The sequence below is a fragment of the Scatophagus argus genome, chromosome 16 (assembly GCF_020382885.2).
Source record: "Scatophagus argus isolate fScaArg1 chromosome 16, fScaArg1.pri, whole genome shotgun sequence".
Lineage (NCBI taxonomy): Eukaryota > Metazoa > Chordata > Actinopteri > Scatophagidae > Scatophagus > Scatophagus argus.
Genome location: NC_058508.1, coordinates 4,060,001 through 4,078,888, shown reverse-complemented (window position 1 = coordinate 4,078,888; position 18,888 = coordinate 4,060,001). Strand labels below are relative to the sequence as shown.

Genomic DNA, 18,888 nt, shown 5'->3' with positions numbered 1-18,888 from the left:
TCCCGCTTCCTGGTGGAAGTAGAAAGTTGAAAGATGCCTGATGCCTCGGACACGCTACCCACATGAGCAACGTGGCCCACACACAGCTCCAACTGTGCTTCATCTAGAGATTCGCTCTCTCGCCTATTTTGTCCACCCAACACACATGACAGCAAAAATGATCTGTTAACAGTTATCTCAAAGATCACGCCAGTCTTTAACTGAGGTTTTCATGTATATACCTGCAGAACATATCATAGACATGAAATAGTGTAGAACATCAGATGAAGGGCAGTATTTTCCAGCGCTCTCATTCTCCCCCCTCCCTCTGTGTGAGGCTAAACAAAAATCATGCAATCATCATGACTGATCATGACTAAAGGCAAACTCCACGTAGAAAGACAGAGGCGGAGCGCTGCAGTGGCAACGTTGCCTGTGCAGACATGAATGACTGTGTATAAAGATGGACGACACCGGAGCTCCCCGAAAGTGAGGCCAAAACATCTTAATCGCCCCCTGGTGTCAGGTTCCAATACAAGTCACAAACCCCGCCCCTTCCATGTTAACAGAGGGAACTTTGTTAACACCCTAAAAACTCTAAGTACACATCAAATAAGCTTTTCCTGAAGATGGTTTCTGTCAGTTTACGTTACCTTATCACACTCATGCATGTTCAAGTGTTTTACTTAATTTTAATCTTAATTAGTTATTATTAATTAGCTAGCTATGGGGGTGAGGAGGATTGACAGCTGAGACTGTGGGTGGGAACTCAATACTGCGGCTCCATGATGTCATCAAGATGTCAGCGCTCTTATGTTATAATAATTGTACAGTGGGAGGAGGTGGAGACACCATCTTTATATGTGTCAGTGCATAAATCCAGAGCAGATCAGTGACGCTGGTGCAATGCACTACTACCGCATCCTTAATGCCCACAGTACCGTGGATGATCTGGACATTAAGCTAGCAAAGATACCAGATTTGTCAGGACATTCAACATTATTCAGTTCCCTTTAGTTGCTTTAGAGAAGATTAATCAGCAACTATTTCAATAATGAATTCATTGTTTCTTTCATTTTGAAAGCAAAAAGTTCGGTCTCTTGTTCTTCTATGCTTATGTGTTTGGCAGCTTACAGAAGCATCATTCCTTTTTACAATTTCAAGCAAAATTCTTGCATGCTCACCGTCGACTTCACTGTTTAATCTATTTCTTCCTTAAAAACAAAGTTTTTTTTTTTCAGTTACAACAGAAAAGCATGACAGTGAGCATTTTGGGCATATTTTACCATTTTCTTACATTTTTTAATAAACTCAATAATATTAATCAAGTAATTGGTAGTTGCAGCCCTACACTGTGCATGATATGCTACTTTTCATAAATTTACATTACACTGAGTGTTGTGCTGGCCATTCAAGTGGGAGTGCTAGTCACAGTGACTTCTTGTGTAAGGCAACATCTTTTTTGGGCCTATTTGTATCAGACTGAATTATAGTCAGTGCACGAAAACCAGACGAAGTACTGACAGCCTTCCTCTGTTGCTGTCCAGTTAACTGTACTCAAGCGTAATCTCCAGGGCCATACTTTTGCAGGATGCTTTGTAACTTGCAAACACTTTGAAGCAAGCAATAAAATTTATTTTATTCTTTGGTTTTGAGCTTTTTTTGACAGTTGCATTGTCTCATTATTTTAAGAGCAACTGGCAAGTCGGGTAAATGTCAACTGCTAGAGAAAACACGGTAGATGACATGTAGTTTAGATAGCATAATGTACAACACTGCAGGAAATCTTTTCAAACTGGCAGACGACACGGAGAAAAATGTCTAAAAGGTTGCCGTATTTCATGCTTAACCATTTGGAAGAAGCTGCTGTCTTCACTTACAGTGCAACTGAAGGAAAGCAAAATGTCAAACACCTTCAAGAGTAGCAATGAAGTGAGCACCCTCATTCATATCTATAAGTGCAGATTGGACAAGTTAGAATATGTGATTAAACTACATTGGTTTAAAGCCACCTTTCAAGCTTTCAGAGAATGATCTGTTGTGTCACCAGGCTATTTGTTTAGATGTTCTACACGGCTGGCCACTGCTGGCTTCTAGCCATCCACAAACCAACACAGTCGAGGGTCAACTCCTGTCCTCTGTTAGCTTTAGGCTTGTTCTGTCTATGGTGTCTGTTTAACTTTAGATTGACAGTTGTTAGTTTTGCTCGGTGAAGTTGGCTAGCTGCTAGTCAACTCCAGATCACTGACTGCCGCTACACAGGTAACTGTTGTGCGAAAACAGACAATAGCTGTAAAGGGTTACCTGCTTGGTAGCTTGTTAGGTATTGTATCTGCCAGGTGTCAGCGTGTGTCCTTTAGCTAGCTAGAGTAGTATGGCAACTGTTCCTAAGTTAGCTGCGACGTTAACTGTATAGCACAAGTGTTGGCAGTGGCTTAACAAGCGCAAATTTTCACTCCTCACCCTGCAACTATTCTTCAACGATCCTTTAACTGCCTGTCGGTAGGTATATCCTTCTTGTACAGTCACGCACACACACACACACAGGCACGCACACGCTCTCTCATAAAGCCCACGGTACCGTGGATGTCGGTGGGTCCTCCTGGAACGCTTATTAGCGCAGAGGTCGCTTCCTCCCGGCTTTGGTTTCCGCTGAGGCTCGGTGTGTCTCCCCGTAAAGCTCCTGTGCGTTTTTATATCACATGAAAACGTTTAATTTAACAAGCAGGACTCGTCTCACCTCCTATCGTTTCACGTCCTCCATATTTACAGCTTCTCTCTCTCTCTCCCTCTCTCTCTCTCTCTCTCTCCCACCACCAACAACAACATTATTGACGTCCTCCTCCTGCCACGTGACCAGTCTGCTGGGGCTAAAAATAAACTCAACAGAAACCAATGGAGGCAGACAGACATGGCAGAGATAGACAAGCAGGCAGACAAGATACACACAGTGAAGTTTGTACCGCGCGTCTGCGTCACCCTTTACTTTCCCATGTTTCCTACCCATATGATACCTCAGTACACACAATAAAGCTGCTGAGTGCTAACTGTGGGTCCTACACGTAACACACGCAAGGACTGCAGACTTTCAAGACAGTTTCCAGTGAGTTGAGTAATGTAGGCCCACTACTGAAACAAGTAGGCGATTAATCAATCGTTAAATCAAAAGAAAATCATTTTAATTTTGAGAATAAATTTGTTTTTGTAGAATTAATTATGCAAAATACCCAAGACCACATCACACTCTAGCTTGGTCTACCAACAGCCCCATGTTCATGCCTGTCATGCATTATCATTGGGTTTGAGTCACAAGGCTAAGCATCAGGTTTTACAAAAAATATATATATAAAAAAAAAAAAACCCTTACTGACCTTTAACAACATTTACTCCTGATTTGTGGGCATTTCCAGAACCCTCTTCCACCCATCAGGATGAATAAATATTCCAGTTCCAGACCCTCAGGGGCTTCCAAAAGATCTAGTCTGAACGTGTGACAGTTTTTTTTAATTTTTAATTTCTGATTTGTTTGTAACTTAGTTTGGAAATATGGGAACGTGTACCACCAAGCCATAGTGTTAGCTGACAGTGGCTATTCTTAAAGTCCCGAGGAGGGTCACTGTGTTGAGATCTTAAGATTTGATTATTTTAATATCCTGCTTATATCTTCCCTATTCCAAAATGACTGCTTAATAAATGTACCACAAAGCAAATTTAGGGTCAAATTATATTCCAAGAAAACCTCTATACATTGCACAGACAGTGAGGGGAACAGGAGTGTTAAGAGAGGCCCAGCGGGTCATTTTTGCCACGTGGCCCCCTTGCAGGTTAATCCAGCCATGACTTTTCTTTGTTGTCTGTCATATATCGGATATCTTTGACTTTGGGTGCGTGGGTTGACCAAAAGCAAACAGCTTGAAGACATTGATCACTTTGGCCGTGTTGAAAATATGATGGACTCCCAGGGAGTCTCTAACCACATAGAAATGTATAATATATATTCAGAGGTCACATTGGCTTGGCTACAGTGTTCCCTACTCGATGATTTTATAAATGTTCACAATAGAATAGCCAACAATAAACAAATTATCAAGAAGTGACACTTTGAAAGAACTAACAGCAGAAGACATAACTCTTCGCAGTATAGCGCACTCAGGAATTTTGCGACTACACCGTTTCCCGGTCTGTATGACCAGTGGCTAATGATGGCAACGTTTGCTGACTTTAGGACTCTTGTCTGTTTGTGTCACTGTTGCACAAGCTTTTAGCATTCATCATTATCTCATAATCGTCACATGGTCTCGTTTCAAGGCCCTCGTCATGTAGCTTGTTTCAGCATTTTAGTGGCATAGATTCCTAAACATCAATTAAATAAACAGGAGCCAGTTAAGAGTACAGTAAGCTTTGAGCTTTCAGGACCACAGGAGGTTCGGGGCCTCATCGAAGTTGTCTGGTTTGCCTGGTTGGAAAGTGCATTACATCATTACTTTCCTCAGGAAGTAATGCAGCAAAGCAGTGTAGCACATTTTTTGTTTGACTGTCTCTAAACTTATATGTACTAAACTAGTTAAAATGTGCGTTTTCTGCAGGAAAACAACAATATTTCATAACATTTTCTTCAACAATCTAAGGAATATACTGCCTGTTGATTTCAATAGAAAGTACTGAAGGGTCATATTGGATGTTGAATATCCATAATTTAACAGTCCTAATTATTTTCAGCGTTGTTAGCTTCTGTTAGTCTGTCAGCCTGCCAACACTTTAGTCCAGACTGAAATATCTGAATAACTATGATCCTTGTGCCATCATCAGGTCAATATTACAATTTATCCCGTACCTTTTAATGACCAAAATAAACAGATTCTGCAGATGATAGCTGATGGGTTCTGATGCTGATGACCAAATACCTGCAAACATTCCCAAACAGCAGGCCAACATGCTTGACTGAGGCAGTGAACATCAGTGAGCAGTGATCAACACAAATGCAAAATACATTGCAAAAATGCATTCTGGCATAACAATCGTGGTGAGACTTTGACTCCATTTGGGAATAAGCCTGTGAGGTGTTAAAAATAACTTTAATTATGATGCATACAAGTGAAAGTAACTCATAATTAACAGTCGCAAGATTTAGATGGAAAAGCAGCAAAATCTGGCTTTCATTCACCATTGTTTACAACAAGGCGAGTAAAGGAAAACAGAGGAGAGGAATCATAGTTGAAGCTATAAATATCTCCACTCTTAGCACAATGTGACTGCAAAACAGATAGATGAGAAGGAGGTGGAGGGGACAGGAGGGAAGGAGACTGGGGCAAACGAGGAAGAAAAGAAGGTGAGAGAATCCAGGGAGGCTGGAGAGGGACGAAGGGCAGTGAGGGAATGGAAGGATGGGGTAAAGGAAATAAGAAGGAAAGAGGAGGGAAGAGAAACAGGAGAAGGGAGGAGAAATATTCTGCGTGAACAGAGGACAACACTTAAGATGGAAAAGACAAAGAGAGCGAGGGGTGGAATGAAAGCACGGAGAGAAACAGAGACAGAAATAGTGAGAAAGGGAAAGAAAGAGCTATTCTGGTAATGATGTTGTTGCCATGGAGACGCTGTGCTCAGTCAGACTACTCCACAGGTGCCTGGTGGGTATTTTTAAAGGACTTCACTGATTGGTTGAGGTCTTTGGAACAGAGAAGTATCAATTGGTTGACATAGGTGAAGGTCAAAGGTCATTCCATTGTATCCCATTAGCCTCTGCGTGCTTTCTCATCTCCTCCTCCTCCTCCTGTTTTCCCTCCATCGCTTGTTAGTCCTTTAACAGACGTGAAATGAATTTAAATGAAGCTAAAAATAATATAACATATGCTGCCTAATGCAAAACACATGTCCCTATGTTACTCATACACTGCAGTCAAATTGAAGAAAAGACCTTATTCACCTTCTAGAGCTAGAGACCTTTGTTTACATTGAACTGCATGGACATAAGCAGTACTTTTACATCAACAATGGACCACATTTCTGCTTGTAGCACATGTGAACTCTGCAGTTCCCCTAAGTTCTTCACAGCATTTTAGTGCCATTCGCTTTATTGTTTTGGATTTACAGCCCGTAACATCACTGTTTCAATTAAATTTCTCGGCCGTCATTAACGATTTTTTTTTGCACGCTACCTACAAAGACCAACTTAGCGACTAGCTGGCAAACACCGTGGAGCATTCAGCAGCTAAGGAGACAGGTATTTCCATTAGAAGACAAGACAAAAAAGAAGACAAGACAAGACAAGAAATGGGCTGTACAAGAGATTTGCACAGCCCATTTTTACAAGCAGTTTGTCTAATAGGGCTTTACATAACATCACAGCAACGTCCTCTGCCCTTCGACTCTCACATCGACTGAGGAAAAACTCCCAGAAAAAACCTTTAACAGGGAAAAAATGGGCGAAACTTCAAGGTGAGCAACAGAGGAGGGACCCCTCACCCAGGACGGGCATCTGGTGGAGAGCAAACTCGCCTTGACTTACGCTCATCAGGTGGACAGAAACACCACTCGAGATAAATGTTAATGTAGCTTTGTGTCAGCTGGACATAATAGGCAATTGATAGTTACCAGTGTTGCTTTTTCAGCTTGTTTTCCTGCCATTAAGTGGCCAATAAATACTTTTTTGTAGGTTAAGTCAAAACATTTTATATGTGTAACCACACTTACACTTAAACGGTAAAATAATTAACGTAATATTATTAAACCTGTGTTTTTCTGGTGTCTTGGGTGCAGTGAAACAAGTTGAAAACTCAACAGTGACATATTATGACAGTCTCAAGTTAAATGGCAAACTTATTAGCAAGCAATTGACTCTGTGTCCAACCAATGGTTCAGCACCTAACCACATGTAAAACACCCATGACTTGTTTTACACTGATCTTTGTTAACATAACAACAGGATATAACGCGTTCATTAATGAACTTTGGCAGTGCTGGATGTAGTTTTTTTGTTGCCTTTGGACATAACTTCATACTGAGGTCATCTGTTGTTTTGACAAAACAGTGAAGGAAATCTACCTGTAGACCCTTTGTCTAGCTTAAAAGTCTGATTCTGCCAACCACCGCAGGTGACGCAGAAACAAAATTCAATGAGCCTTTACAAGACGACAAGTTGTGTGGCATCACGCTTCGCAGGTAGACACGCTGACCTCAACACCGTTCTGAACGTGTCTGGCTAGCTGGCCAGAAGCCTTGGAGTGTCTCTGTGACCACTAGGGGACACAGAGCGAGTGCTTGCAGGATTAGGACTTTGCACATTCAGAGAGTTTTATTGAGCAGCCAGTTTAAGTCCATGTGGACCAGGAGGAAGCTTTGTGTTCAGGCTAGGCAGCAGCAGATCAGCAGAGTGCAGTTTCGTCCCTTGCAAAATGTTTAATCACGTTTCAATTGTAAGTCTGATTCTGTAAAATTGCATCATTCTGGCTTGCCTATTAATGCACAATGGCTGCAGTGTTTTAGTTTCCTCCGCTGTCACTGTGGGAAAAAAAATCATTCATTTCCTTCGTGTGTTTTGGGCATGAAATTTCTGTCTCTCCATTCTCCTTCCAATGCAAGATCTGTAGGATCGTTTCATATTATATAAAATGTTTTTGGGGTCAAGTTGTTTTATAAATGGAATTCTATTAAATAAGTTATGAATAGAACCTTAAGATGACAGGTAAAAATATATCTTATGACAGAACTTTCAAGAGCCTGTCAGTCAAAATGATGGACAATGAGAAATTCTAACAGAACCTGTGCCATAAACATGCCAAAGTGATGATGAAATTAGTAAGTGTGTTTCTCAATAGTTCGCCATGACCAGACAAATGGAAATTCATAAAATGACACACCATTTGTGTTACATCCTGAAATCAGTGTTTCTCTCTAATTGTGACCCCATGCTGCACCAGTAGGTGCACAGAAAATCTCAGACTAATGGAAGCCTCACAGATTCAAACCCACACAGGCAGAAATGTGTCCAGTCATACTGAAGGACAGCCAAAGACTTTGTGATTATACTGAAGAGAAGGTGGGGGAAATAGAGCCACTGCTGTCATTAAAAGTTATAAGACAAGATGAATAGAGAGAGAGAGAGAGAGAGAGAGAGAGAGAGAGAGAATGTTGAAGAAAAGATGAACGAACAACATGGCATGGACACACACACACACACACACACACACACACACACACACACACACACACACAGCAAAAGGAGCAGTGGTGAGTCAGCCTCCTGTGAGTCACTGGAGAAATCAGAAATGTCAGACAGAAAAAGAGCACTCTCTCTCTCTCTCTCACACACACACACACACACACACACACACACACACACACACACACACACACACATACCCACACACAAACTGAGACACACGCAGTTGTAGTCACCACTTTCTGATATTAATGAAAACAGCTTTGACAACTCTCCTCTTCCCACCCACTAAGTTAAAGGTCGGTGTGGGATTTAGTGACATCTAGTGGCGATTCTTTAGATTGCAATCAACAGAACATCACATGATTCATCCCCGATTATAGCGTCCACTAGATATAAAAGGCACATTCTAAGGTACCAAAAGCACAATAAGTCTTAGTTTCAGGTGATTATACGCCAGTGAAAACAGAATCTTGAATGTTATATTCCATTTCTGACCCTAAATCTTACACACTGGATTTTTAAAGTAAGACTAGGAAGCTTGAGACACACACACACACACACACACATGCACACACTTACACACAGATCACAGTGCAGCATCACATTGTCAGAAATCTAATAAAGCTGTAGCACTCATTTTACCTTTACACTTTTAGATGAACATCTAATCTTGTGTTGATCCTCTTACCCTGGTCCTATGTTGCCCTGTGAGACCCCCAAGTCCCCAACCAGCTCCACAGACCCCCGGATGAACAGCAGTTATCCTGCCACTGCATTAAATGCTGCACTTTAGCCTTATCAAAAACTAAGTTATCCAAGACTGCAGCGCCCTCCAGAGGAGAAGAGAGGCGGATGCACGGATATCAACCGACAGTCTTACAAACTTACAAAAATTACTTCACTTGAGTAAATATAGATAGGTATTGTATTTGGGTACAATACTGGTGTACTTTCAGTACTTCCACTTCATGCTTATATCTACTTAACCACAATTTATAAGTTAATATTAATAATTAATTGTAATTCTACTAAATTCATTTGATAGTATTAGTGACTGGTTCTTGTGCAGATTCAGAGTTTACATACATAACACACTATCAGGACATAAAACTGGATACGTGATTGGCAGGGACAGACAGTGAAATAAGTTGAGAGGATTTAAAAATGCACTATTTTGTCTTTATGTCTCATTGTCCTTTTTACTTCCATTGTCAAGGACTTCCTCAGTGTAATTGTAATAAAATGTGCATATGACAACAGAAGAAGCTGAAACAGCATCTCAGATATACTTTTAAAGACACAGTGCAGAATCTGCATTGCAGGAGACACTGAAACTCCTTTCAATATGTATGAAGTGCAGAAATTACTGAGAAAATAATTAAAGCCATTATTAGTCTGCTTGAAAAGGTTGCTTTAGTCATATGAGGGTATAAATGGATAATAATCTGAGAGGAGCAACCGCTCACTTATACAACATAAACTCTCTGAAAACTCGGTGTAATCCTGTGGACATGAGTTACAGAGATTATATGGTAGGACAACAGAGGAGAACAGGCCTAATTAATGAAGACAGCAACATGCGTAACATTACTGCCCACTGCACATTAATATCCAGAGACTGCAGGTGTAAAACTCACATTCCTGCTGCTCATGGTTTCAGGTGACTTTAGTGAAAACCGACAATCACAGCACTGCGATAGTGACACAGTTTGCTCTGTGATCTCAGCAAACAAAAACATAAGTAAACATAATGTAGCCTGTTGACAACATGCACATAGACATCAATAGTTTACAACACAAAAATACCCATGACATTTTCAGCTCAGCTGCTAATTGTCTGACTTTATAATCAGCATCAGCACTATCAGTGGAGGCAGTGAGATGACAGCAGCAGCAGCAGCAGTGGTGATGGTGATGGGGGTGTTGGGTTACATTAATCCAGCTGTTCTGAACTGTCTCTTAATGAGCAGCAATGATTCACTCACACTCACCGGTCCTCACCCTCAGCCTCCTTTTCCTCTCCGCTGTCTCCTCCATCATCACCCCCCTCCCCAAACACACACACACACACACACACCTTCTGCTGTTGTCAAGGCAACAAACCCTTACACTGGTTTGCTCTCAGCTGTTAGTCATCAGCCCACACCCCCACCCCCACTCCTGGTCTGAGCTTATTCTGACTTTTGTGACGTTATTGTGACGAGTCAAACCCAGTGCCTATTATTGGATTTATCTGTGGCCTAAACTATAAATTTATTTATTACATGCCTGCCATATCTGGGTTTTCGCTGCGAGAATATATATTATTAATATATTATTGTGTGTATTATATTAGTAATAATCATAATAATATTGATAACAACTGCGCTAGTGGTAGTATAGCTCTGCATTTTGTTATTCCACAGTCCTGCTGTCGTGTGGGTTGTGCTTGTTTAGGGTGGCATCCAAAACACACACACACACACACACACACACACACACACACACACCGTCAGAGGGAGGGGGAAAAGGCGGATCTGCTGGTAGGCTTCAGGACTTCCTCAGCAGAGCAGAGCTGAGCGGCGCGGAGCGGAGCCTGCAGCGCAGTAAGTATTTCACACACCATCAGCTCTTTATGAGTTTTCCCGTATGGAAACTCCGTGTTAGTGTTATCATCACCGCAGAAGTTAAATAATAATGAAATACATTGTAGAGTCACGCAGATCCCTGACAGCAGGCTGCCAGGTAACAGGTGACAGCTCCCTGGCGGAGCTAAAGCGTTGCTGTAGCCGTGTCATGTCCCAGCAGCTGTAACAGCGCTATAATGTCTCTGGGCTGGGCGTGAGAAGTGGCTTACGTGAGGTTAGAAAAATGACTTTTAACGTGTTGTGCTGTGCCACAAGCTGTGATAACGAGGCGAACGGCCAGGAAAGCCATTTGATTTTTGGGTCATTCCTGACACTTCCTGCATCACCTCAGCGTCATGTTTGTACTGCATGACTCTTAGGCTGATAGAAAAGCTGATAAAGGCAGCAGCACATGTGGGTTCCGCGAGTGTCTTCACTCTGAAGTAGCCTACTTATTAGTCAGTGACACACACACACACACACATAATATTGGTAATATCAGCGTGCATGACAGGAAAGAAATACTGGTGGGTCAATTGGTCAAACATCTTCATCATCATGACAACTACTGGAATGAAAGCCTCAAAACCAAATTTGTTTGCTGGTCCCTCTTAGCAGCACAGGATCCTTTGACAATAGTGGATGCTAATGGCCTCCTTTGGCTTTGCAGTGGGATGCAGTTCAGTCAGTCAGTGGACATTCATGGTCCTTTGTGAGGTGGAACGTTTTTCAGTTGAGTCCTCTCTAGTAACTAGTAACCCCTTTATCTAATCAATGGCTCCTCCACAGTGAAATATGTTATGACTGATGTGATATGACTCTATCTTAACTGCAAAAATTAAGGAAGGGTGAAAAAAAGTTGCCACCTCTAAATTAATGATAGAAAAATATGTTTACTTCACCATGAGACACGCAATGTTTGGCTCTCTCTCTACCTCAGCTTCCTAATTTGATTTTATTCAATTCAGCAAACAGTCGCCACAGCCCAAGGCACTAGTCGTACTTCATAATCGCTCTGTTTGTCATTCTCAGATCATGGATGATTCTGCTCCACGTCTTCGTCGCTCCATGTTTGCGGGGCTGGTGGGAGCGTCACAGGTGCTGGGTCTGACGGTGGTGGTGCTGACTGGCGTGTGGATGGGTCACTACCGCGGGGGCTTTGCATGGGACGGCTCAGCTCAGGAGTTCAACCTGCACCCTCTTTGTATGGTGCTGGGGCTGGTCTTCCTGCAGGGCGACGGTGAGTCCTCTGATCACTGATCAGTGCAGCACTGACATGAATGTACTGTACAGTATCACCATCCTGTAATATTTTCTTCTCCCTCAATGGGCAAAAAGTTGATTCACACTTGGAAACAAGAAGTTCTTTACCTTATCATATTTAAAAATGTAGGATATTTGTGAATTTCTCACAAATACATAATTTTAATCTGATTTTATTAACAAGGTTGCAACCAAACCTGTGAGGTCAAATTAGCCTAGCATGCTAATCCAATGCAAGGCAGAGACTGAAAGGAATTTTGTCATTGCACTTCATTGGGCCCCTAATTGCCTCTCAGCATTATTTAATAGCAGGTAATACAAGAATAATCAACAATGCATCAAAAAGGAGGTGGGGTCAAACATTGAAAAATCTATGGCATTAACAAGTGGAACTCAAAATCTTAATTCCATTCTCTGGGACCCCTCTTATATGCCCTGTGCCAAAAACCATACAAACCAAAGTGCTGTTTGGCATAAAGTCATACAACTTGTTTGAGTATGTTGTAGGTTTCCTTTTGAACAATGTCTTTAATAAGCTATTCACTAACTTCCAAGCACTGTACGTCCACAATGACAAGCAAGGAGAGGTAGAGTCAGTATCGCGGAATTTGTTAGCTTTCAGTGGGTCTCCGTCATTTCTGCTGTCCTGGAGAAGTGCAAGTTGTGACCTGTTAGTGGTGCTACGTGGAAAGTTCTCAAGATTCAGAATGATCTTACCATGGATGTGTGCACCAAATTTGTTGGCATGACATTTCACTGGCAGAAAGACCAACTAAAACATTGCCTTCTCTGGAGCTGAAAAAAGGTTGCTGTATAACCAGACAGAACTTAAGCATGTCAAAGTTTATACCACCATCACCTGTCAACCTGACAGAAGAAAAGGACTAAAAGTCCACAGCCATGTGAACTTGTGGCACATTGGCTTTAAGCTAATTGCTACTGTCAGCATGCTGATGTTAGGGAGGTATACAGACTAAGAGTCCTGACATCACCTTTATCACCACATGCAGCGGCACATATAATTATGTCATTGTGACTTGGTTTTGTCCATATCCATAGAATTCTTCAGCTGTCCAAATATTCCCCGCTGTTACAGACATGTCTGCACTATGTGGAGCCTTAGCTCACCCATGGACTCACCTCTTTTGTCAACTGGTCACCTAAGTCATTGACATGTACACTTTAGGGACTTTAAATAATAATAATAAAAGAGGAAAAGTTAATAAAGTCAATAGATATTTCACTCTAAAATAGAAATGTGAACCACATAGAAGTGTTAGGTGTATTTTAGTCCTGATCATAGCAGTGGACCTTTATTTCGACTGTCAAACTAACATTGTCATCTCTGGAGCCGCACCATTAACATGGCTAAAAACATCAAAATAGATTGAAGACCTTCCAGGAAGTGAGCTGTTGTCTCTGTCTATCCCATGGCCGACATCGCTGATATTACCTTGGCCGGTCTTTCATCAGTTTGTAGTCATGGTAACGCTAAGTCATTTTCGGGTAACATACTGTAAATTGAATGAAACTGGAAGTAGAGGTCAGCAGAATATGGATGCTCTATTTTAAGCAACCTGTTGGTGTGTGTCTGGTTAGAAGTGTGTGCATGTGTGTCTTAGCCTCCAGCACTGTGTTGCTGGCCTGTTGCATTAAGCTAACACTACCCAGACATGCATCAATCCCCCTCCTCCCAAGCGGGAAGTCTGATTTATACAGAGAGAAGGAGAAATGGTTGGAATCATCAAACAGGCCGGTTTGTGTGGATGTGTTTTGGGGCGTATCTAGTGAAGCTTTGACATAGTGACCCAACAGGGAATGGATCCTATGGCACAGGAAGAGCCAGTCAGCAAAATGAGAGGCCTCTTTTTCAGTTCCAGAGCAAAGGGGGGCCACTTTAGATTGTGAAAAAATCTTTAAATTCAACATTTGAGAAGCAGTTATGGTTAAATTTAGTCTAACAATTTTTTACATGCTCCTCTGTGGACTGAGAAAATCCTAACCTCATGATGATGAAAGCATTAAAGAACCAAGTGTGGTTTACAGACAGTTATGAGATAGCAGCAAATTACAAAATGCATATTTTAAATAAACAATGTGGTTATATTGTCTCGTGGCCAAGCTAATGGGCTTGCTAATTGAAAATTAGATACAGTTAGCATGCTTGTTAGCTTGAAGAATGTTTTTTTCTCCATAGTAGTTCTTTGTTGAATCAAATGGAGAGCAGTTATGAAAACAAAATGTCAAGTGAGAGAAAACAGCCCAGCACAGAGAAGCTATTTTGAAGGGCTAGCATTAGCATTTTCCTGGTCTGCTAATGCGCTAAAGGTGAGTTCATAGAGCCACAGTAGCTCAGCAACTGTTCCTGCAAGTATCCCCTATATCACCAAAAAAAGCCTCTAGAACCAAACATTTCATGATGATGCATTTAACTTTTTAAACATTGTGAAATGGCTGCAGTTTGGTTAGACTAAGACACCAAATATCATTCTGTTTCGGGAATAAAAGTACTTGATTAGGTTAAAATATGTGCATTATTTACATAAAAGTTACGTTATATTTGTGAATTCAGTACATTAAGTTAAAATAACTCACTGTTGTCTTTGAGTTTCACACAGAATGCTAACAGCAGTTTCTGGGGTTGAAGTCCTGTGTCGTTTTGATGTTTGTTTTTGTCAAAATTTGTTTAATTTTGTCTCTTATCTCTCACCCGACTACCTCCTTTGCTCCCATTATGGTTACTACACTAGAGGTTGCTGCGTAATAATAAATGTAAATAAGGGTCATACATATATAAGCTGCTTGTACAGATTTTAGTGTGGTTTTTCTGATGAGAATGGGCTGAATTTGGAACTTGTGAGGATTTCACCAATCAGTAGAAAACAGCATAGAAACTGCAGTAAATTAAATTCAGTTAAATTAAATAAATCTGTCATTCAGCTGAGTTATCATCTTGGTGAAATCTGCAAAAACTGCTCTGACAGTGATGTCCTCAAAGAAGATTGCGTTTAAAATACACTTCCTTTGGGACATACTGCTGACTAAATTGTTGCCAGTGCAGATCCTGCGAATCCTCGTGATGTCTGCGGTCCCAGAAATGACGACAAAGTGAGATGCTGCTGTTTTCCCTCCTGTCTGTTTCTCGCCTGTAGCCCTGGGTACTTTTGCTAATGAGAGTAACCAGATTAGTTCAACCGGCTCACAGTTGTCTGTTGCAGAGCTAGATCACATTAGAACAATAAAAGCAAAGGTCAGCTGGACATTAGATGGGGATTGACAAGGAGAGTAGACAAGAGATAGAAACACCCTGGGGGTGGGGGTGAGAGGGATCACAAACGCCTCAAAGCTGAACCACTATGTCGATCACTTTGTTGCCTCACTCCACCCTCCTTTTGACATTTATAGTATATTGTTATTATATATTATCTATCAATCATGTAAAGTGGACATGGAGAGCAGAACCTTTATGAAGCATCACGTGTGATTTTCGTGTGATCACTTTCTTTGGAATCAGACCCTCTGGTGGTTCTCTCTGTAAACAGCCAATGGGGTTTCACACAGAAGAAAAACCTGTGAGGCTGCTTAGTGGGAATGTTATGAAGCTGCTGGCACAGGTGGCTATAAAGGATTTAAGCCGAACACAATTTGGAATTGTTTAGCAGTTCAGCCTAATTTCAGCTCCGATATAGCTGGAGGCTCAGCTTCTGCATGATATGCACGTGTGTTCTCTCTTTGTTACAGTATATATGTTGCATGTACATATGCATATATTTACAAATCGCACTGTTAGGTGATTGATGACTTAATTGAATTTAATTAAATTTAATTACATGATATGTTCTGAAGCAATTGTTTCCATTGTTTCCGTGGCAATACACAAGACAGTGTCCATATGTTGTGGGAGATTATATTGTTTACTGAAAAGTTGAATTAGAAATATTGAATTGATATTTTGTGTGATATTAGTGGATTTACTTAGTTTTCCCTTAATAGTCACTGATTCTCTTACCGTTTTCTTCATGAAATGGTTTGTTTTTAGGTTATAAAGACATTCCCTTTCTGGTTCTAAAACATTGACTGGTTATTGTCTGATCACATTCCCTTATTCCCTTGTTTTCAAACCTTTTTTTCTGTTGATGAATATATGATGAATATATTTTGAATTGATGATCTGTTTGTTAGTTTTACAGTTAATGATATGGTAAATGTCTTGCTTGTGCTCAGATTTAATTCATTCTTTTGATTGGTTGTTACAGCGTGTGTGTAAAGATGTGTTCTTCGAAAAAAACAAAAAATGAATTAAAATACTAAATAAATTTTCTCTCCCACCCCCCACACACACACCCTCTTCAGCCATCCTGGTCTACAGAATATTTCGAAATGAGGCAAAGAAGAACATAAAGCTGCTTCATGGCATGATTCACCTGCTCGCCCTCGTCATCAGTATCGTAGGTGAGAGAGAGAGAGAGAGAGAGAGATGCGGATGTGTGAAAATGTGAAGAAGGTAACTCACCTGTGTGACAAACTGAGAGAGACGACAAGGGACAAAGATACCCAAATGACTGGTTCTCTCTCTCCCACTGTAGGCTTTGTAGCTGTGTTTGACTTCCACAGAGAAGCAAAGATTCCTAACATGTACTCACTACACAGCTGGTGCGGCATGGCAACCTTAGTCTTATTCTGCACACAGGTACACACACACACCTGCATACATCATATATATATATATATATTTATGGATATGCATTATATGTAACTCTTTTCCACTTCCTCTAGTGGTTGATGGGTTTGCTGTTCTTCCTGTTTCCCGTTGCGTCGTCATGGTTACGAGCCTCATATCTTCCGATCCATGTATTCTGTGGTCTGGTTCTGCTGGTTATGGCCATTGGGAGCTGCCTGCTTGGGATCACGGAGAAACTCCTCTTCAGCATCACGTACGTCCGTCCAGCTGTCCGTCTGTCCACCTCTATCTGCCCGTGTCTCTCCACTTTCTCATACAGATACAGATACAGTAGAAGTCACCAGAAGTCAGATGCAGTAGAAGAGCAGCTGATGTGTTTACAGCACATCATACAGTGATACACTGATGAAAATGCGCACAATGGCTCCATTTGACGCATTTTTGATTAACTGTTGCTGTCACACTTAACCGCTGTGACAATATTCCTCAGGCTGCTTAACTCTAAAGCCGTCATAAGGTATTTAACCAGATGTATATATTCCTCTATTTATGGCCTATTTTATTCTAAACTGATTCACCCGTGTATATACTTTATGTGTGCAGCATGAAGGGGACTACAAAATGTCATTGACAAGGATAAATAAATTAGTTTGAATCCTTGAAAATAAAATGATGTACAGTAATACTGGATTACATGCTGTGTCATCCTAAATGCATGATCACAGACATAATACTTCCTGTCTACAAGTCCATCGCTCTCCTCTCTGTTCTACATTCAGCTCATTTATCTCATCTCATCTTTGTTTATGTTTTGTATCTGTTTATATCTCATTTATTTCTGTCTCTGTCTCTTGGGCCCAGGAAAACTTACTCTACGTTCACCCCAGAAGGCGTGTTGGCCAACGTCTTGGGGATCCTGCTGGTATGTTTTGGTGTGCTGTTGGGCTACCTGATCACCAAGGAGGAGTACAGACGTCCACCAAACCCAGAGGAAGAGTCTCTGTCTGTCCACTTCAAGACCCTGACTGAGGGGGGCTCACCCACCACGCCCTATCCTCAGTGAGACATCTGACACCCCCCCTCGTCCGGACGCAGTGTCCTTCCAACTGATTAGCTGTGCTACAAGATTTTATTAAGATCTAGTTACAAAGCCATCAGCTTAAACAAAAATGGACATGAAAGTCCAGAAAAGTCCAGAAAACAATGGACAGGCGTCTTTAATCAACACTGTTCACCCTGAATGATTTACTTGCGTTTTATTTGAATAATTAACAGAAGAAGCATAGTGAGTGGAGTAAAAGGAAAATAGTATTACCCCCTCCTGGTTGTGTACAAGCGGGAACACAACATATTTGTTTTCTACTTGAATCTGTCCTTTTATCTGATGTCTCACAGTATCAGTACATTTACCAGATCCAAGTGGCAAGACACCCAATCAGTATCGTTTGTTCATGAAACGTGACACACAAACAAAATGCGCGCCATTTGTCCATTAGTAAGCTGTAAGCTGTTAGTGTTTATTCAGATGTATGTTATTAGAGTTTGGTTACTTTACCTAAAGCTGTTAAATATGTCTTTGAATGTGCTTAACCAGTTCAATAACTTTTCTTGGCTTGACCTCTCAGCACTAGTGCCTAATACAAAGCTCTTACCGATTGCTGTTTGTCTGACAGTGTCATCTTTTAAAGGGAAGTCTTAATATCATCGAGACAACCTAAAATAAATAAAAATGTGTGAAGCATCAGTTGGTCCAGTTGTTTATTAGATTTAAACCCGTTACAATTCTAGCTGTTAAAGCGACGATGAGTTGACTGTACAGACGTTAGCTGTGAAAGCTAGCTTGTGACGCGTGTGTCAGTGTGTTTGAGATCTACTCAGCACGGGATCAACACATTTTACACTCAAGTTGAAACATTTTCTGTGGTCATGTGTTAATTAGTGCTGTCCTGGGCTTATACTGTGTCTAAATGCATCTTTTCGCTGTGTTTGCAGTCACGCTGCTTCTAAATAGTTTTGCGCTCTTTCTAAACACATTAAAAGAGCTGATTGTGTACAACTACTTACTTTCGATATTTCTGATAATTCGTACTTTCACTTAAATAATTTTTTTAAATGTGTGACTTGAGTCCAGAATTTTTACACTGTGGCACTGCTTTGACTTAAATAAATAACCCCATACTTCCTGTACCATTGGCAAA

At 41.0% G+C, this 18,888-nt stretch overlaps 2 protein-coding genes across 5 annotated transcripts in view; one reads left to right on the top strand and one right to left on the bottom strand.

The window, feature by feature from the left end:
* The window catches only part of hdac5 (histone deacetylase 5), a 47,153-nt gene extending 44,374 nt beyond the window's left edge, over positions 1-2,779 (bottom strand). For 2 of the 4 annotated variants that reach the window (XM_046414210.1, XM_046414213.1), the window contains exon 1: positions 2,561-2,775. The gene's annotated coding sequence lies outside the window, so the exon portion shown is untranslated. Of the gene's footprint in view, positions 1-2,283; positions 2,520-2,560 lie in introns of those variants that run through there. The other 2 variants (XM_046414211.1, XM_046414212.1) reach the window with 2 other exon arrangements.
* Positions 2,780-10,601: 7,822 nt separating this feature from the next.
* Positions 10,602-18,883, top strand: LOC124073780 (transmembrane ascorbate-dependent reductase CYB561). Its single transcript, XM_046416251.1, has 6 exons — positions 10,602-10,725; positions 11,779-11,986; positions 16,363-16,461; positions 16,596-16,699; positions 16,786-16,943; positions 17,552-18,883. The coding sequence occupies exons 2-6, from the start codon at positions 11,782-11,784 to the stop codon at positions 17,751-17,753; spliced, it is 768 nt and encodes a 255-aa protein (XP_046272207.1). The 5' UTR covers positions 10,602-10,725; positions 11,779-11,781; the 3' UTR covers positions 17,754-18,883.
* Positions 18,884-18,888: the final 5 nt, after the last annotated feature.